The sequence below is a fragment of the Gouania willdenowi genome, chromosome 20 (genome assembly GCF_900634775.1).
Source record: "Gouania willdenowi chromosome 20, fGouWil2.1, whole genome shotgun sequence".
Classification (NCBI taxonomy): domain Eukaryota; kingdom Metazoa; phylum Chordata; class Actinopteri; order Blenniiformes; family Gobiesocidae; genus Gouania; species Gouania willdenowi.
Window position 1 is genome coordinate 12,166,222 of NC_041063.1, and position 20,799 is coordinate 12,187,020.

The 20,799-nt window shown below is 35.0% G+C and overlaps 2 protein-coding genes across 2 annotated transcripts; both read left to right on the top strand.

Annotated features, from left to right (window-relative positions):
* The first annotated feature begins 1,687 nt into the window (after positions 1 to 1,687).
* LOC114454551 (ADP-ribosyl cyclase/cyclic ADP-ribose hydrolase 1-like) lies at positions 1,688 to 9,536 on the top strand. The gene is made up of 9 exons (XM_028435098.1): positions 1,688 to 1,784; positions 2,606 to 2,729; positions 4,626 to 4,752; positions 5,407 to 5,542; positions 7,098 to 7,180; positions 7,279 to 7,352; positions 7,447 to 7,539; positions 8,600 to 8,686; positions 9,069 to 9,536. Exons 1-9 carry the CDS (start codon positions 1,688 to 1,690, stop codon positions 9,163 to 9,165), a joined length of 918 nt encoding a protein of 305 aa, XP_028290899.1. The 3' UTR covers positions 9,166 to 9,536.
* A 2,446-nt stretch (positions 9,537 to 11,982) lies between these two features.
* On the top strand, positions 11,983 to 19,705 carry LOC114454178 (ADP-ribosyl cyclase/cyclic ADP-ribose hydrolase 1-like). The gene is made up of 8 exons (XM_028434440.1): positions 11,983 to 12,280; positions 14,604 to 14,730; positions 15,546 to 15,681; positions 17,215 to 17,297; positions 18,359 to 18,432; positions 19,162 to 19,248; positions 19,342 to 19,425; positions 19,523 to 19,705. The coding sequence occupies exons 1-8, from the start codon at positions 12,105 to 12,107 to the stop codon at positions 19,578 to 19,580; spliced, it is 825 nt and encodes a 274-aa protein (XP_028290241.1). The 5' UTR covers positions 11,983 to 12,104; the 3' UTR covers positions 19,581 to 19,705.
* Positions 19,706 to 20,799: the final 1,094 nt, after the last annotated feature.

A 20,799-nucleotide genomic window follows, 5' to 3' on the forward strand; every position in this document is an offset into this window, starting at 1 on the left:
GTCTGCTTGTGCTGCCTTTGTGTGTTTGAGGTGTGGTACATTAGCATTAAATATGAAACCTTTGATCGTACATAGATGAGTGTTAATATGGGAGACTGGATGAATCAAATGGTGATCAGCACCCTGATGGATTTTCTGTCAGGGCTTGTAAGATGTTGGACAAGGGAAGCAGAAAGGCAGAAGTATTGCCAGTAACCAGTCCTTTTAATCCTGAAAATCAAATCAGTAAAAAAAACAAAGACAGAGTATGGGGAACACTGGAGAGAGACACAAAAGCATTGGGCGGGAGCAGGAGCAAAGACGTGAATAAACACAGCGAAATACTGAGAAAGGATTGATTATATATATATATATATATATATATATATATATATATATATTACATAAAGCTGCAGTATCTAAAGAGTAACTAAAACCCAAAACCCCTTTTTGTTTGTAAAATGTCAGAGTGACTGCCCTCTATGGGTTGAAACCAGGCTATTACAATGGACTTTTGCTATTGGCTGAAAACAAGGTCATGTGACGTTTTGGGACCATCTTGCATCACAAACGAGCACTGTTAGCCCCGCCCCTCTACAGTCTGTGGTGAGTAGGCTGGATTGAGAGAAGTGTGAATAGAGAGGTATATTGAGTAATGAGTAGCTAGTTAGCATAGCATAGATTGTTCATTGGAGATTTTATAGTATAGTCTGGGCGTGTCATAACTGCTGCAGGAGCCCCGCCCATAATCAAGGCCTTTTTTGAATTTCCTTCCAAGCGGCAGGTCAGGAGAAAGCAGGGGTTTAGTTACTCTTTAAGTTTTGTTGTCATCATTTGATCAAAAATTCCAAATAACCTTATAGCATATTGTAATTCAAAGTGTTCTGAGAGGACACTGAACCTCGTTCCTTCTCTTGGCTCTCTATTTGAGAAATCAAAGAGCGGTAGGCTCTTTATAAACCACTACTGTTTTGGCCCTTATTATCTGCTGCTTGATAAAAGTCAATGCGCGTTTACATCCTATCAGTACTGAAGGTGCAATGGTAGACATTTTGGCAGCAAAAAGCTCAATGGCTTACTTGGCAAAACACAACAAAAAAAGAAGGGCAAAATGGAGAAAAGACAGTCTAAAGGCCTGAACATAGTCAGATGGGGACTGTGCGGAATTGCCTAAGCAAAGGTCCACGCAAACTCAACTTTTGACAGTAGTTCAGTTTCATATGCAGTAAAACCGCTATAGGAAAGTATTTTTAGTCTTCCAAAAAAGTGCAAAAACAGTATATTATTCTTAGGGTCTACATTACAGATGATCATTTCTTTTTCACATTTTTTTACACTAATACAAAAAAAATAAATAAAAAAAACATGTCACTTAACCTAAAAAAAAGAAGTCAGATTTTAAGTTTAAGACAATTTGCATTCACACCAAGTATGTCCCTCATTTGTGTGTCGTCTTTCTGTTTCAAAAGTAAAAAAAAAAAAACTTGCATTGTGAGTGACTCTTGTCAAGTAAAATGAATGAACTTCTTGTGTTTAACAGAGCATGAACTAGCAGCGGTCGGTGCAAATTTGCAACATACAATAAATCTTCAATTATTTGTGTACAATACTAAAAACAATCATGTTTTCTGTGCGTTCTGCAGCCTTCTTCTCTGTGCCTTAAAGAACAGCTTACATTCTATTAAGGGAGATTCCCTGTGGTACCATAATGGGAGTCATGCGCGTCTTGGAGTTTGTGAGAAGATGTGTTAGAAGGACCAATGAGACACAGCCTCCTGAGCATGTGAGCTGTTATTCTCTGCAAGGTACTTGGATGCACAACCAAAAACACCCCAATTGGCCTCGATTATTTAACAGAAGCCAACGTTTTCCCATCTCTGGATGAAGACATTTCACTTTCAGCGCATGCGGTGAGCTTGTTGAAACATCTAATACAGATCTACACATCTACCTTTAAGTTAAAGGCACTCTTTTTCTCTACTGCGTATGACTTTTTAATCATGTTGTTTATCTAATGTTTTTATTGCTAATTTTAACGTTCTTATTGATTTTTAAGCTTTTGAATGTTTTCTGTTGCACTTTTTGATCATGTAAAGCACATTGAATTGCCTTGTGTATGAAATGCGCTATACAAATACATTTACCTTGCCTACACATGTAGACAATTGGCTGAATTATATGTGCGTAAATTTATGCATGTTTTGTTCTGGTCTTGCAGTTTGAATGTATAAACACTAACCAAGTTTGTGAGCTCTGCTTAAGACAAAGTGAGGAAAGAAGTTTTTTACCCTCCACAAGGTAATTGGATGTTCTCACTACTAGACAAATCTCATGAGTTTCTTAAATAGTACGCTGACCTGAAGTCATTAAAAATAATGTAATGTTTGTTTGTACAAGCTGCCAGAGACATGGCATCCTTTGAGGCATGTTCGTCATTTCTAATAATCAATATTACAGTCTGTAAGTAACTCCTTATGACATTACTGCTTACCTTTCATGTTATGAATGACAATTTATTTATTTATTTATTTATTCAGTTTATTTCCGACATGGTTACATTCACTTTTTTTTTTTTTGTACATGCCGATTATTATTATTTTTTTTAATTTCTTCTTTGATTCCACAGGGCTTACAGTGCTTCAGCTGTATCCATGTCAAGTGAATGCACACCTTGGAACAACTCCCAACATCAAACACATTGCAATCGGGAGGTGTTATACTTACATAACACTAGTAAACCCAAGCTTGAGGTACTGTAATTTTTATTATTATACAACATTGAGACACAAATTATAACACCTTGTTTGAATTACTTATTTTGTATCTTGTGTTTACATGTTTATCACCATTATTTCTAGGGATGTAACGATTCACTCAACTCCCGATACAATTCGATTCACGATACTGGGTTCACGATACGATATTCTCACGATTTATTTTACAAAATGGGAATATTGACAAATGACTGAGAAATATTCCTTTATTTTTTTGGGGAAAATACTGTACTATTTTCCTTTTATTTTTCATTGTCAAAAGAATCCCTTGATAAACTATTCAAAATGATGCAATTTAACTAAAAATAAATCTTGAATGAAATAAATAAAGGAATATAACAAATGAAGAAGCCTATTAATTTAAATTCTGGTTCTATAATAAACAATTCAAAACTGCGTAATAGTTCTTTTTCTTTTTAAAAGTGCAACTGAAAATGTATTTTGTGCCTTAACAATTGGACTTTAAAAAAAAACAAAAAAAAACAGTCATTTTACTGTATTTACGTCAGATATTTGTTTGGACCAGCAGAGGGCGCTGGTAACTCAGTGGTCGGTTGGCATGCAGTTATTCCACCAGTGAAGAAGAGAAGCTATGCTAGCAGACAGAGCTAATAGAAAAACCTGACTTTTACAGATATTCACGTAATATTACAGATATTCTTTCGGTGCTAAAGGAGTAAAGAATCATTTATGAGCATGTTTAACAGTAAATGGCGGCCAGAAAGAAAATAGTAGCAGATTCCGCCCGTCACGTCCGCTTCTGGAAGGATTAATATATAGCGCCCTCTGCTGGTTAAAAAAGTACTGCGATTCAATTTTCAGAGCATCGATGTGAACCGTGGTACCTATGAATCGATTTTTAACTGCCTTACGATTAATTGTTACATCCCTAATTATTTCCTTTCCAATCTATATGACTGTCACTTGTCAATAGGTGCTGTTTTTTGAAATAATGTACATTTTTTCTAAAGTTCCATCACAAACAATAGATCAGCGATTCTCAACTGGTTGTTTGGGACCCAAAATTGGGTCGCGGACCTGTACTGGGTGGGTCAAAATGTCTCTCTTGTTGGACTTGTCTTTTATTTTGAAAGAAACTTTTCTTTTGACAGGCATGCTGGGAAATGCATGTTGCACAGGAAAATATATACTTTAGATTTATGTTTGAAAAGATTATATGTGTGTTTCCGACAGCTATTTTTGAAAAACTGAATTTGGTTAGTTAAATTCTAAAAAAAAAAAAGTGGGTCGCGATTTAATGTGGGTCTCAGGTTGAAACCAGTTGAGAACCCCTGCAATAGATTATATTTAATTTATAACTAAGCTTAGTGTTTTTCTACTCGTGATTGAGTGTTTGAACAAAGTTGTATATGGGTCAAATACTTAATAATTAGTGGAGCCCACATAAAGTGTGTATTATGTTGTGCTGAATGAGTTTCTTTTACTGTGTGACTTTATATCACGTATTATTCTCCAAACTAAAAGGATGACAATGTAAAAAGTTGTGTTTTGAAAGATTTCTTTATTGTTTCAAGGCAGTGGCTATCCGTATGCTTGCCATATCAATATACAGTACCTACATTCTATCCGTACGCAGCGCCCCTATTTGGCCAGTTTAGGTCACGTGACAGGTCAGTCATTGGCCAGTTTCGGTCGCATGACTAAAACTAAACCATACTCTAAACCTAACCCTAACTCTAAAAATTGTTGCGATATTGGGTTATAACATAACCCTAACCTTAACCCTATAACCCTATCCTTAAGACGCTACATACTTGTACTTCGGTAACCATAGCAATAGCACCGGGGGTTGTCCGTACGGCAACCGTACAAATAGACACTTTCTTGTTTCAAAAACTAAATTTTGTGCAGGTTTGACTGCGAGGAGATCTGGCGACAGTTTGAGGAGGTGGTTTCCCGCCAATCCTCTTGCAATGTAACGATGCAGGATTATCACCAAATGTTTGACGTAATGGCACAGACTCTACCATGCAACAAGGTAAGATCAGGACTTGCATCTCAAATGGGAAAAAACTTGGTAAACACTTGAAGTTTTATACATAAGGCTGACATTACCCCATCATTAAATGAGACCCGTCCATAGCATTTACCCTTACCCCAACCCTAACCTCCCCTTCCCCACACCTAACCCTAACCCATTCTTCTTTACACAAACCTCCACTTCCCCACGCCAAACCCTAACCCCAGGTATACCCCCGAACCTGGGTGGGACGATAATCTGGTTTTTATTCTCACAGGAAGTTGCAGACCCCCTTCCTCTTTCATTGAGTCCTGGACCTGTTTTATTGGAGGCTTTTTTACTTTGTTATTTTAATTTCTGGTTTTAATTTTTTCTTAAATTTTGATTTTGCTATTTCAAATCTACTGTCATAGGGAGGGAGAAGGGGTTCCTGTAGCCTGTGCCTTTAAACATGTCTATCCCTACCTAACCCTACCTATTCCCACTAGATCCCTCCACCAAACCCAAAAAATGCCAATGATTTAGCAAACGACACTTAATGACAGATAATGACAGCGTATTGGCAGCCTTATGTAGAAAACTTCAATAAAGTGTTACCAAAAAATATTTTTAAAAGTGCAAAAATCTGTATTTTAAACTGCTTCATGTACCATATTTTCTTTCTCTTGTCAGTTCCTCTTCTGGAGTAAAACGAGGGCACTGATGCAAAGCTATGCAGCTGTTTTCAAACACTTCTGGACGCTGGAAGACACACTGGTCGGCTACATGTTCAACGACCTCATCTGGTGTGGCCAGGACGAAGATTCTGGTAGATATCTACTTTTACATATTAATTCCTCCAACATGCACTCCAACTTCAGATCTGGAAAAGCTTTATTTTTGAACAAATCAGTTAGAAAACTGAGGTTTGACTTGGTACAGAATAAAGACACTGCTACTTGTTCCAGTTGACTTCAGGAGTAAAGCAGCCACATCGTAGATAAGACACAAGTCTTGGTCAAACAAGATTTATGTTATTTAATGTTATGCTGAAGTTTTAATTTATTCAGACAAGGTTTTTCAGGAAATTTCCCGACATGTTTTGACTGTCAACTGCCAGACTTCATCTGAGGAGTTCTGCTGATCGCCTTTGATGGTTCCTTTGAAGTTTCACTTGACTTCGATGTAATAGTTCGAGCGAGATTCATTCTGTCTTCTTTTTGAACAGTATGCTAAGTTGAGGTTTCATTTATTCAGACACAGTTTTTCAGGAACTGTTTATCTCCCGATATGTTTCGACTGTCAACTGCTAGTGTTCGTCAGAGAAGTACTGCTGATCGTCTTTGGATGGTTCCTTTGAAGTTTCAATTGATTTCCATGTAATAGTTTCAGCAAGATTCATTCTGTCTTCTTTTTGAACACTATGTTAAGTTGAGGATTTGTTTATTCAGATTTTTTTTCAGGAAATCTTTATCTCATGACATGTTTCAACTGTCAACCTTCAGTCTTCGTCAGAGGAGTTCTGCTGATCGCCTTTGATGGTTCCTTTGAAGTTTCACTTGACTTCCATGTAATAATTCGAGCGAGATTCATTCTGTCTTCTTCTTGAACAGTATGTTAAGTTCAGGTTTTGTTTATTCAGACAATCTTTACCTCCTGACATGTTTCGACTGTCAACTGTCAGCCTTCGCCAGAGGATATTTCCAGCAAGATTCTTAACTTAAGAAACAAGTTGAGGTTTTTCACGGGTATTCTGAGAGGCAAACCATGTGGCTGGCACCTTTGGTGAACTGCAATTGGTTTCACTGCCGAGTAACCCAGATTAAAAGAAGCTGCATAAATGGCTCTAATTTTAGTAAAGCAAGGCAAATCAGCAACTTCACAGTTACTGCATGAAAATCTGAGTGTGGTCTGAAACTCAAGTACATTCTGCTTATTTGTAAGAAATAAGCACAGGGAATGGCATTCAAAAGCATGTAGGATTTAGTAAACTCACATATTTTTTGCCTCTTATCTTATTATTATTATTGTATTTTTTTTCTCATTATTATTATTATTATTATTACTATTATTATTATCTTATTATTTTATTTAGTTTGCACATATTAGTCTAACTACTCTTATATTTATGTTTATACTTCTTTTTTTATTTATTTTTCTTTATTCTAGTTGATTGTTATTATTTAATGTTACACTATCTGAAAGAGCACAGGTCACCAAGACAAATTCCTCGTGTGTATTCATACACTCTTGGTCAATAAAGTTGATTCTGATTCTGATTCTGTTCACGATAAAACTACGTGTCAGCAAGTTTTGCTCCTTTTCTCAACGTTTGTTATCATCATTGTAATTTTGTTATATTGATACATGTGAATTGGATGCAGGATTTGATTTCAGCTCCTGTCCACGATGGTCAGCATGCAACAATCATCCTGTTTTTTCTCTTTGGAGGCAAGCGTCACAGAATGTGAGTTTGATCTGCAAGCTGCATAATATCTGTTTACACTGCTATATTTCACTAAAACATTGAAAGACTGTTGAGACTCTTTTATTTACCCTTGATAGTTTGCTGAGATGGCTTGTGGAAACATCACCGTATTACTAAATGGATCTATTGCCAACGCCTTCAATAGGAGGAGGTAAAACAAATCAACATATTACACGTACTATATACAGTATGTTTGTTTATAGCTTTTAACTCGTACATTTTCTATTTTTACTCTTTGTGCACAGCATGTTTGGAAGTGTTGAACTGGACAGTCTGAATCCCCAAAAAGTGGATTATGTCAACATCAAAGTGGTGACCAGTTTGGAGGGACCCCATATGTGAGAGTGCATGAGGTTTCCACATTTGTAAATTACTTTATAAAAGCTTATTCTATCATATCTTATTCTATCATATCTTATTAATGGTGGCAAGGTAGTTTGAATTAGATATGTATCACTTTAAAACTATGTTGAGTTCCCTTGTTTTTAGAAGCAGACTTTGGTTAGACATTTGGAAAAAATGTGTTGTAATTCACAAATCAGGGTTGGGGTCAATTACATTTTTCAGTTACAATTACGTTTTCAATTACCCTTGTTCAATTACAATTATGATTTCAGTTACCTGCATTTTTTCCAATTACAATAATGTTGTATCCTCAGAAAGTCAATTATATTTACATTCTCAATTACTAAAGTTTGATTACAATGAATTACTATTACTGAGCCTGAAATAAAAAACCTAATTAAAGTTAACATTCCTCTTGTGTTAACTTTCTGTTAGCATCTCTTTTGCTAACGGGTCCTAAATTAGTTGTAAAATACACTAAAAACCAATATCTATCATTGATTTCTTTCCTACTTATTGGTTACCTTGTTAGGCTTCCTAAGCAATAGAAATATAGGTTTTTATAAAGATATTTTTTAATGGTAGAGAGTTTGTGGGAGAGCTTAATCTGAAACACATTTTAAAAATTATTAACTATATGACTGTAACACGGTTCTGCAGTTTTGCATTAAATTATAAATAACAATTCGTTGTAGAATTTCAATGGCAATTATAATAATAATATTTTATTTGATTTAAAAGTGCCTTTCAGGCCACCCAACGACACTTTACAATAAAAAACAGAAAAATAAAAAACAGTGCAATACATTATGAAACAGAATAATACAAAAAAAAAAAAAAAACAGAAAAAATAGTCAATTTTCTGAATTCAATTACAACTTAATTACCATTATGAGGGCAACAGCTTTTCTAAATTACAATTATAATTACACCATAATTTCAATTAATTATTAATTAAAATGGACCCCAACCCTGCCATGAATATGCTAAAAATAAAGTAAAACCCTCAGTGTCTGGACTGCTATGTCTTACCCGTGTTGTTCTCTCCTTCAGAGAATCATGTACTCAAGGGTCGATTGTGGATCTCCTCCAAATCCTTCATTCCAGAGGTTTCCGTTGGACCTGCACTGACAGTGACCAGTAAGAAACATATAAAGGCCCTGTTTTAAAGTGACTTTAAATCGTTTTTTTTTTTTTTAAATCTGTTCCTTCTGAGAGAATCATCTGGAAAGCAGTGCAGACAGTGACAGAGAGGAAATGAAAGCAAAAGGGCTTATTAAAACACAAACCATATGTATTTGTTGTGTTGGGCTAGAAACGACTCTACTTTTAGGAAGAATCGGCTCTCGGAGAAATCATTTCCTGCCTAATTCCCACAGATTATTCTGCAGTAGTATTTAATGATGCACTGATTTGTAGAAATCTATATGAGCACGACAGTAGATCTTTGCCCACTGTCAAAACGTTGTGATGGATTCAAAGATGAAAAGTTTGAGATACCAACAACCATATTTGTCCACAGGAAGTTGCTGATCCTCATGTGCATCCAGGACCCCAACAGAACCTTCTGCCAGAATTTCACAAACAACTTTGAATTGAGGAGCCTCACATCCATCTGAAATACGTGCATTAATCATATGGTTCATATGCCTGTGTGGAGGCCACGCTACGTGGCTCCATTTAAGTTATTTTTCTCAAACACAACACATAGTTTCTTATTTCAAATATGTCAGTAATATGTCTTTCAGTTGAAACTCACCATGTTGAGTTCGGTTTGCAGCTCTCCCAAGAAAATAAAGAGTGGCATCATCCAAGATGGCTGCTAAAAGAGGGTGGAGTTAAAACAGAAGCTACCATCTTGGGGGAGCCGCTGGGGGGGAGGAAGCTGTCTTTTTCATTTGTTTCAGTAATCTAACAGTGAATTAGAAAAGTTAGTTTAGAGTTATATGTGAATATTTGATTATGCTTATAGTTATATTTAGATAAATTGCCCCCCATTAGTTTATTTATAGGTTTCACCAGTTGGTATGTTAGTAAATCCCCCCCCCCCCCCCCCCCCCAATTATCTTTGTTGGCTAGCCACCTGCTATATAAACCCCACCATTTCTTCACCATTTTTCACCTTTCTTTACTGGTGCATTTTGTTTGTTAACCGAAGATTTTTGTAAATAAATGAAATCATATTTTTGAAATCTACACTTGTGTTCACACCTTTGCTGTTTGGTCCATGACAGGCTGTTTGTAATGATGAAGATGTGATTTATTAATTAATTAATTTTTTTTTTTTTTTTTTGTAGATTCATTTGTGACAAACAACTAAAGAAAAATGTATATACTGTAGATAATTTTTTGCAGGCAGGTCTCCCTTGGATCCATTAAGCTGCATTATTGATCATTTATTGGACCCACTGAAGTCAATAAAGTAAAAGAACTGCTGACCCTTGGATGAGTTAAGACATATTCTAGACTTAAATATTGTGTAATATTGAAATATATTTGTTGAAATACTCCAACTGAATTGTCTTTTAACTTGTAAATAAATTGTGTGTTAGGATTAAGTCTGCACTGTGAACCTCAACATACACATAAAAAACACATGTTATTATCTTAAGACTGTTTCTGAAGGAAATCTTCCTGTTATGCAACAAACACAAGACACGTTTAAATAATACAAGCATGTTGTTCAACGTCTTCCGCAGTATTTTCAACGTGTTTCTGCAAGCAACCATGCTGTGACCTTTGAATTACAGCTCACAAATATTGAATCTTTGATCTTAATAAGTGATCCAAAACCTGTATACTTATCTACACACAAAAAGCAATTATTCAAAAAGGTTAAACATGCTTGAGCTTGATGCATGGCTTGTTAAAAGAAGTGCTTCCTGAAAGTATTAAGGTAGGAGTTTATGATATTTAAAATGACTGCAGTCTGTTTTATGGAACCTTTTGAGCAAAGAAAATCATGCAAATCTAGTGCAATACTGTTTTCTTTTTATATGTATGTGTTATTTCAGGTAAGGGTTCAGATTTGGCATGGCACTGTTTTGGAGTTTTTAGCTAGAATTAGAGCCTGAGAATTGTTTTTGTTTGTTTTTTTACTTAATTCATTTGTGTGTTTTTTTTTTTGTTTTTTTTTCTTCTTCTTAAGAATTGTACGTTTTGACAAACCTTTCATTTTATGGAGATGCATTTGTAGAAAATAAATAAAATTCCAATTATGCTAGATTTTGGCTGCCAGGCGGCCAGATACAGCCCTCGGTATTATTTTGTGCGACCCCCAAAATAAAATTGTAATTTGGAAGTTATATGAAGCCCAACATAACACACAAACTCCAAAAACACAGAAAACGACAGCAAAATGTCAACAAAAGTACACAAAAACGATACCAAGGTAACACTAAGCAACCACTTAATATGACGTTACTACTATTTATTTATTCTGTGTTTTCTACCTTGTACATATATATCTTTATTACTTTTTAAATTATTATAATTATAATTCTACTTTTATTTTCTTGGTTTTGTTTTGTTCTTTGTTTCAAATGTGTTTGTGTTTCTTTTGGCACCCAGTCTGAACAGCAAAGTAAGAATTTCATTGTATAGGGAAACATGTTTCCTTTACTGTGCACATGATGAACACTTTGAATTTATTTGAATCTCTTAAACACAAAAATTACCACAAAAACAACAACATACACAAAAGAACTTCAATGCCAATGTAATTGTGCAAAATGACGGAAAAATGCACAAAACGACAAAAGAATACAGAAAAAGGAGACAAAAATTCACCATATTGACAAGAAAAGTCAAAATTCAGAAATACACGAAAAGTCTAAAAACTCAAAAAAAAAAAAAAAAAAAAAAAGTACTCAAAGTAAAAGTTACTAGTTACTTTCACCGCCAACATTTATTTTTAAAAATAAAATAAAAAATAACACAATTAAATTACAAAAGAAAATCTAAGTATGGCTACATTTATGAACTTTAAAACTAAGAAAATAAACAACATTCAATGCTGGTGCGGTGTTGTATTACGTTTGATCTGATTGATCTGCTATGATGTGACGCATTTGATTGTTGTCTGGTTATTTCATTTTTTTTTATTTTATTTTTTTAGTTTCACAATGTCTGTTGATAATTTTATAACAAAAGAAATGGGTGGACAAATGCATCAAATTACTTAAACTTACTTATAAGTACAAGTAAAATTACTGGTTTAGAAATATAGTCAGAAAAGTAACTCAGTACTTGTAATCTATTACTTTTACCTCTGATCAGTTTACACAGAATACAAACGTGACGCCAGCTCTGACTTGTAGTCAAACTTTTTTTTTTTTTTTAGCACTTGTGTGAGAATGAACATGTCCCTATTGCTTTCTGCTGCTGACTTCTGATTGGTGCAGAGCTAGAACATTAACCTGGTTCACGCGCGCAGTGAACGTTGCCCCCTCTATAAATAGAGAACCGGGCTCGAGCGTCACGTCGGTGTCAACAAACATTTGGAGGCAGAAAAACAAACGCATTTAGCCGGTTCATTTCTGTTTTAAAGTTGCAGTGAATGGAGGTGGAGCACCGGCAGAAGGAGAAGAGACGGAGGAGGAGATGTGTGATTGTGGGGGTGGCTGTGGTTCTTCTGGTCATAACGGTGCTGTCTTTAGGACTGGGACTGGGGCTCCGACGGGAAAAACACCAGATTAAGCCTGTATTTCTTTCAAGGTGTGAGAAGTTCAGTGGGTGAGTATAAACCTACAATAAAAAATAAAAAAAAAACCATTAATGACTGTTCTACTGTAAGAATAACCATTTATTCTGACACACAGATACATTTAATGTAGAATTTTAATGTGCACCCCGCTAGGTCTACTTCCTGAAAAGTAGTGGATTTTTTATTTAAATCCAATAAAATGACAATAACATTTTTAAATATTAATAATCAATTATTTAATACGTTATTTGCTAAGTATATTACAAGTCTACAGCCTACCAACCATTACTTACGCTTTTATATTATTTAATGCCAAAACAAGGGTTTTTCAACCTTGGGGTCGGCCAAAAATTTACTGATTAAAATTATATATTTTATTTTTTTTTCTTTAATTTATATTTATTTATTTTTATTTATCTGTTTTGCAAAATGAAAAAAAAAGTCATCATATTAGAGAAATAGACATATAGTGCAGGAAGAGCTTAAATAATTATTATTCTTTTTCAAATGAAAACACCACACACACTGTGAACAACTGTGAAACAACTGTATTCCGTACTTTTCACTTTCTCAAATCTAGAACAAAAAAAAAAAAATGCAGTATTAAAATATCTGAGCTGGCGCATATTGTCACTTAATGTGTGCATGAATCTTTACTACTTTGTATTTGAGACACAGCATCACATGGCATCAAAAGTCTAATTTCAGTGGAGAAAAAAAAAAGTCTCTGGGGTCACCAGAAACGTGTGATGAAAAATGGGGTTCTGACCCAAAAAAGGTTGGGAACCACCACATTATGGTGTTATTACCAATATAGAGATAATCAAAGAGGTGCAGGGAAACACGTGTGCAGTCAAAACAACAACAACAACAAATGGGTCCGACTGCTAACGAGTAGCTTTTATTTTGTATTTCATTTGACATTTTACTTGTCAGTTTGAAATCCTGTAGTTTTAACATAATTTGGAAAAACTAGAAATTACAGGAACCTAATTTTAGTTTTTTTTAACCATGGCAGCATGTCATCAAAGAATACCACTATGTGTTGTGTAATCTTTCTGTGACACCTATACATGTTTTATTCCTGTAAAAAAAAAAAAAAAAACACAACAAAAACAATGTTTATTATATTGCGTAATTGTGACCATTACCAGCCCTCCTCAATGAAGGATAAAATACTTCATTAAGGGGAAAATATAAAAGGTGGGCAGTGGTATATCTTAGTGAAGGGGGAATAAAAGGTGTTAGGGAGGATATTAAAAAGGAAGGTGAAAGTGAAGTTATTTTGGTTGTGCTGTTGGTAAAATGTGAAGCTACTATTGTGTACAGTGTTGGGAAAGTAATTAGTTATAGTTACTCACTACTTGTTCCAAAAAGTAACTGCGTTAGTAACTGAATTACTCTATAATAAAAGTAACTCATTACCAAGGAAAGTAACCATCTGCGTTACTGTTAAAAAAAAAAAAAAAGTTGCTATATGTCAAATAATTCAGATTTTTTAGATGTGTGTATCGTGAGGTGCTTCGTGTGTGTGTGTGTGTGTGTCGCGTGTGCTGGCACGTCACCTTAGCCAATCATAATCGCTCACCTTGTTTTTAACCCGCCTCCTCTTGCTGGCACATGTGTAAAAACACTGGCTCTGATTGGCTACCATGAAACATGACGCCGCCTAAGCCAAAGTAATTAGTTAGATTACCCCGTTACTGAAAAACAAACGCCGTTATTCCAAACACTGATTGTGTTTAGGGGTGAAATATGCTGTGCCAGTGTAGTGACATACAGTATATATTGTGACTATTAGGGTGGAAACATCCCACTGCTAAGGTACAATAAAGATAAAAGTGAACAGAGGGAGTAGATGTGTGCTTACAAATGTGACAGAGCTGTTTGTCGGAATCAAACGGTTGTGTTACGAGTCATATTTTGAAGCCCCAGACATGCCTGTGTGTTTTACAACAAATGTTGTGTAAGAGCTGCTATTGGAACCCATCACAAACGCCCCCAGGCACCACCTTTTCTTTCCCAGATTCCCACATTTCCTAATGCTCTGCCAGCACGTCACTTTTTTAGAGTAATAAAGAAGTCAGTCTTATCTCATGGTTTGTTAATACAGTAAATTGACTGACTGACAGCTATTCTTTCACCTGCAAGTGAGAAATCTGACCCTTTTTCTTTGTATTTGGCCAGTACTGACTATTACAAGTGAATATACAGCACATGAAAGAAGAAAATAAACAGAATTACATGTTTTTATATCAGTTGATTTAGGTATACTGGTGGTCAAAATAATACTTTTATCTTAATAATGTATTCTTCATTCATACTGTTTCTGTGTTTTTAACTGTTTTGCAGGAACAACTGTCAGAAAATATGGGATGCATTCCAACAAGCCTATGTAAACCAGGACCCATGTAAGGTTCCTGTGGAAGCCTATGATCCCCTAATTGCTGCAGCCCCGTTTAAATCTGAATGCAACAGGGTAACTAAACTGTCTATATTTGTCTGAGCAGATATATATTGTATGAGAATTTAATACTGGCTATTAGAATCAGAAATACTGCAAATTACTTTAGTTACAATGGATCCCCAGTGAATACATTATAGCAAGAATAAAAGCCAGAGACAAAAATACAAACAAAGATCCAACTATATACTGTAAATAAAACAACGTATACTAAAATATTTGCATTGCCTGAAGAAAATGCAAGTGAGGATGCAGGTGCTGGCCTGCATTGCACTGTATTAGCTTAGCATTAACATTACCAAAAATTAACATTAGCATTAGCACTAACATTACCATAAAAATTAGCGTAGCATCAGCTTAGCATTCACCTAGCAATGGCATTAACCTAGCATTAGCATCAGACTAGCATTAACCGAGCAATAGCATTATTCGAGCATTGACATTAACCTAGCATTAGCTAAGAATTAACCTAGCAATAGCTGAACATTAGCAATAAGGTTGAAAAAAGTAGAAAAATGTTTAAATGGGTTGAAATAGGTTAAAGACCCTCCTGAACATGTGAAAGGTTGAATTGTCAAAATCAGTTGAAGAACGGCTGAGGATGAAGAGTTTATGAATGTTAAAGAAAACGTGTAATAAATCACAGGAATTTTCAGAATTTTTTTGATAGCTTATTTGTCAATATCGGACAAACGGTGTAGGAGGACCTATTGACAACAGAAGAAAAAATGAATAACAATAATTAAGATAAGATATTAAATATGTAAATAAATATGCATAAACACACTGTATAAGACTTAAGTAAAGTATATGTGATTGTTGGTTATCAGATGCTGTTCTGGAGCAAGACAAAGGATGTAGTCCATGATTTCACAGAGAAGAAGGATTGTTTTATCACCTTGGAGGATACTCTGTTGGGATCTGTGCTGGATGGACTCACCTGGTGTGGAAAGGAAGGCAGCAGCGGTAAAAAAAATAAATAAATAAAATTACACCCTGTGTAAAAACACATAGCTCTCCCCCGCTGTAATTTTCTCCTTTTCATCCGGCACAATGTTAAATGTCAGACGTGTTACATAACTAACCTTTGCATTTGCTTGACGACAAGTCAGTACATGACTGTTCCTGTAAGAATATCATTAGTTTTCACTCTGCACGCATGATACAGCTGTTGGTAGGTTAATCCAGGATGCGGCAAGTTGAGAAAATGTGACACATAAAAGAACACACAAAAGAATTGAAGTGAAGCGAAGAGCAGTGGTTCTCACACTTTTCAGCCCATGACCCCCAAAATAAAAGCTCCAGAGACCAGGGACTCCCACTGTACCTGAAGGTGGTTGAACACAGACATGAACATTGAAGAACAGTCATGTGGAGATAGGGACATCAATAAAGGGAGAATAAAGCTTTTAGGGGCCCATCCATAAAGTCAGCAAAAATATGATCCATTCTATGAATCTGTGATAACCATTCATCTGAATAATATCCACTGTTATCCAAGACGTTTAATATTATTTGCACCATATTTTATAGCCATCTTAAAGATGTAAATCCTTGTTTTAATCAGCCAAAAACAGACAGAAAAAAAATGTAAAACGGGTTAAAAGTGTCAAAATTAGCTTATAAGTGGCAAAAATGGTTGCGGTAATGTAATTTATGAAGTAGGAACAATTATTTGCCAGTTTAAACTGGCAAATAATGGGCATGACAAATCGTGAATGTGTTTAAATTGGCCAAAATAAGCCTGGAATATGGTGAAAAAATGTTAATAGTGACAATAATGGGTCAACATATGCAACATTATGTGGGAAAGGGTTTTTAAGCGCTCATAATGTCTTGAAGGTGGAAAAAATGTGCAGAAAAAGCAAAGAAATTTGATGGACAAGTGTTGAAACTAGGTAAAAATATGTCAAGTTTGGCAGTAGTTGCAGAAAAAGGGTAAAAAGTATGAAAAAATGGGCTCAAATTGTTCAAAAATATATATATTCTTGGTTTCTTGAAGGCATCTGGTGACCCATGCGTCTTATGACCCCAAAAGTTGAGAACCCCTGAATTAGACAAGCATCCATTATAGCTCATCTATTGTAAGCACGCAGTTGTGCACCAGTGTTCTATGCTACATGCTAATTGTCTTAGCATAGAACCAAGAATCCCAATAATGTACAATATGTACCGTAGTTCATTAGATTTAGATTTGTTCAACTTTTGACAATGATAAGGTAATAGATTTAATAATTATTCATACTATAAACTCTATCTTAATCTGTAATGATATTAAATATTGTATTTTAAAAATAATAATAATTGTAGTAACTGACTGTCATTCACTGTATACTGCATGTTTACATTGTATTTGGTGTGTTTTTATGTTAGTTTGTTTTTTTTAAATTGTGTTCTTTTCTTTGATCTTCATGTGTTCTGCAATGTCTTGTTGTTTTCTAATGACACGTCTTAGTAAAAAACAAGTTTATTATTGTATTTGTTCATATTGTGTTTTAGATACTTTCACTACTGGCTGCCCAGGTTGGACAGACTGTGAGAACAACCCTGTTCGCTCCTTCTGGAACCGAGCCTCGGCTGCTGTAAGTCTTCATAAAAGTTTTTTTGAGATTAAAGTTGTCATAGTATAACTTTTGTTAGGAAAAGTAGTGGTTAAAACAACACACATTTGGGTCATAAGGAGAAAGGAACATCTCTCTTGAGTTTGAGTGTGGTAGGTTGCATGCTTGCCCATCAATGAGGCTTTGTGACGTTTCCATGGAGACACATTGTGCAGCATTCTCCTGAGAGAGGCGTGTCCCACACATTCAGAGAAGCTTGGGCTTTGTTTGGTTGGGTTTTATTACCTATTATACAGAACATGAATGAATGAAAAGTCCATGTATTCACCAAAGCAAAGATGTGATTAGAAAGCCAAAACAGCGATTAAAAAAAAGAATATTTGTTTGAATAGCTGCAAATATGATCCACATTATTCTTCAAATTGAAGAGTTGTTGGTGCAAATTAAGGTAAAATATACATCTATTGATAACATATATGAATAGTGGTCTTTCAGACTTTGCAGCTGGAAAATATACTGACCTAAGTCACTTAAATTAGTTGCACAATCTAGGATTTTCTTAAATTTTTACATTTGGCCCTTTAAAGAACATCCTGTTTTTGCTGTCCTATCAATCAGTTACAAATGCTTCTAAATGTTAAGGTTGCACGTATTCAGACAACTTTTTTTCAGAAAATTTGATCCCCTTTACATGTTTGGAATTTCCTGAAAAATAGTTGTCTGAATATATGTATTGAAAAAAAGAAGACAATGAACTTGCTGGAATTCCTACAAAAGCCTCTGCTAAGTGAAGATGAACGCTTTGTCGATACTTTAAGAATGTGTTTATGTTCACCTCTTTTTCCTAGGTGGTAAACAAAACCCAACACCTGCTAAGTGTTCTATTGCTATGATTTCTTAGCTGTGATCAGGACAGGACTGAAAGCAATAACTGAATTCCTACAGTTATAATACAGAATTTAACATCCGTGGGTGGGAATAATATGCGTGGGAGCATAACTGTAATCTTAAATCTTTGTGTTTTTTCCAAAAACTGACCATGTTGACAAATATGCTGATGACATTCTTCTTTTTGTGTGCAGTTTGCAGAAGCTGCTTGTGGTGCCGTCACAGTGATGCTGAATGGGTCCATAGCTACACCGTTTCATCCTGCAAGGTAGACTCTCACCATAACGTATTTATTATAAACTGGTTTTATTATGGGCATTTGTATTGGATAAATAAATTACATGATCTTTATCTTAAATTGAATTAAATCCAGAGTGTAACATCAATTCACACCTAAGAAAGTGACACAATTATAGCCACGTTTTAAAGAAAATCCCTATGTAGTGCAGAATTTACCTACTGTAAAGGTAATCTGAAAAAAATTGTTTTTGGGCATTTTAAATAGTACGTAAAACAAAAAAAGTGAAATTCTCTTAAATTGTGAAGTACCCTGTTATAATGCTCATGCCTGAGGTTTATTCTATTTAATTCTTCTATTCTAAATTTGGTTTCATCCATAAAGTTGGGCGTTTGCCATGTAAAAATATCTGTCTCATGATAATAGTTGAAATCCTTTGCCGTCATAGTAAAGACAATATTTGGAGTATTTTTGCTTTAAAATGATTTGACAGGTATTATTTATCAGAATGCGTCTCTACTGTAAGCCTGATTTATTAACTTAATAAGTTCAATCTTTCAGTACTATTGTGTGTCACTATTGCGAAAAGGTTCAAATAAGTCTATTTCTTGATCATCAAAGCTAATTTAGCTTAGCATTGTGGATTGTGTCATGATTTGATATTGATTGTCAGTTTTATCAGATAATCAAAGTTATTTTGTTAACTTATGGACTTCTCTTGTTTTTTTCTGCTTTTTGTTTTTGTATTTCATTATCCAGTATTTTTGCAAGCATCGAGGTGAAGAAGTTAAATGCCACCAGAGCCAAAAATCTTAATGTTGTTCTGGTGACAGATGAGCACATTGTGTAAGATTTTATTTTATTACAAAGAAGCTGAACATGTTGTAACCATGCTGAGAAACGTGACTTACATTCACTTTTTACATCAAAACTTTTCAGGGCAAACTGTACTAATCCATCTTTAAAAGACCTGAAAAAAGAGCTGGACAAGGGAATTAAGTATAACTGTGAAGAGGTTCCTCAGTAAGTGCAATAACGCTAACAAACTACTGTAAGATGTTTGTCCTGGAACAACAACACTGACTTGATCTTCTGCTGACCTTTCTTTTATCTTTATTAGATCTCAGATTGAAGCGTGTGCATCTAATCCAATGGCACCCTGTGGAACATGTTGGTGAAAACACAGTCTGTGCAAACTCTCGTCTTGTTTTTTTTGTGTATGAAAATTCACTTTTAAATGGTATACATTGTGGTACTGTTTGTCAGATTTAAAGTACTTTTTTAATAAAATATAAAAACGTGAGGTTGTAAAGCTGTGTTTTTTGTTTATTTAAATGGGGTTGGACACTTAGAACAAGCAGAACAGAATGAGGATTACACATTTCAGTCCTAAAAAACCCTGCTTCCACACACAAGGGTTATGGCAGGGTTTTTTTAGCTGTGGGGTCACCTGAAAAGTCTAGATAGAAAAAAAATTATTGATTAAAATGATAGTGGGATTATTTTTTAGGGTATTTGTTGGGTTTTTTCCTTCAGAATTCTATATTTTGATAGTGCTTTGAGATGACTGTTGTTGTAATTTGCGCTATATAAATAAAGTTGAAATGAATATATATATTTTTTTTATTCATATTATATACATTCACTTTCTCAAATATGTGTGTGTGTCTCTCTCCAACTCCTTTGTGGGTTCTCTCTCAAACACGTACGGCCATCAGCCGCACGTATGCACATACTCCGTCACAGGCTTTAAATTTTTTTGCTTTAATGACAGTGACAGTCTGCATGCCTATTACATTGGAATGGTCCGGTAGACAGACACAGCGTCTGGGAGAAAAATCGCTCCACAAACACACGCACGCACACACACACACAACTTCCTTGACTCATTAGAGAAATATTACTGGCAGCATGCATATTGTTGATGTGCCGCTTTAAATTTTTTGCTTTAATGACAGGGACAGTCTGCATGCATATTACATTAGAATGGTCAACTCTGATCAGTCCAGTCCAAATGAAACTTGCGATTTTCTTGGTCTACCTTGCACTTCTTCCAAAGGCCATGCTGTTCATTATACAGATAAGTTCTTGAAAACATACAGGGAATGTTTATTTTGTTGTTTACACAGAACAGTTCTGGACCAGACTGACATTTAATGTCTTGGAATGAGGCAATATCATGAATAATACTTAGAAGAAACTTAAAAAACCCCTACACTTTGTCTTTATGTGATTATTAAAAATAATCACCTCGAGCATCTTTAGCTTCAATTTAACTAGAGTGAATTAACGTTCTAATTAATTATTTATGTCCTCCTTATATCTGCTGCCATCTTCAGGATACTGCAGGTTGAAGTTCTAGTAGCTCACAAAAACTGCAGTTATCCCAAAGGTGAA

What these genes read in the sequence shown, in the direction of transcription:
- LOC114454551 (XM_028435098.1), top strand. Translation starts at nt 1,688, where the DNA reads ATGGGAGTCATGCGCGTCTTGGAGTTTGTGAGAAGATGTGTTAGAAGG. An exon ending in AACGCCTTCAATAGGAGGAG is followed by an intron (nt 7,353 to 7,446) that starts GTAAAACAAATC and finishes CTTTGTGCACAG; the next exon opens with CATGTTTGGAAGTGTTGAAC. An exon ending in AGTTTGGAGGGACCCCATAT is followed by an intron (nt 7,540 to 8,599) that starts GTGAGAGTGCAT and finishes TCTCTCCTTCAG; the next exon opens with AGAATCATGTACTCAAGGGT.
- LOC114454178 (XM_028434440.1), top strand. Translation starts at nt 12,105, where the DNA reads ATGGAGGTGGAGCACCGGCAGAAGGAGAAGAGACGGAGGAGGAGATGT. An exon ending in TTAAATCTGAATGCAACAGG is followed by an intron (nt 14,731 to 15,545) that starts GTAACTAAACTG and finishes GTTGGTTATCAG; the next exon opens with ATGCTGTTCTGGAGCAAGAC. An exon ending in GTGACAGATGAGCACATTGT is followed by an intron (nt 19,249 to 19,341) that starts GTAAGATTTTAT and finishes AAAACTTTTCAG; the next exon opens with GGCAAACTGTACTAATCCAT.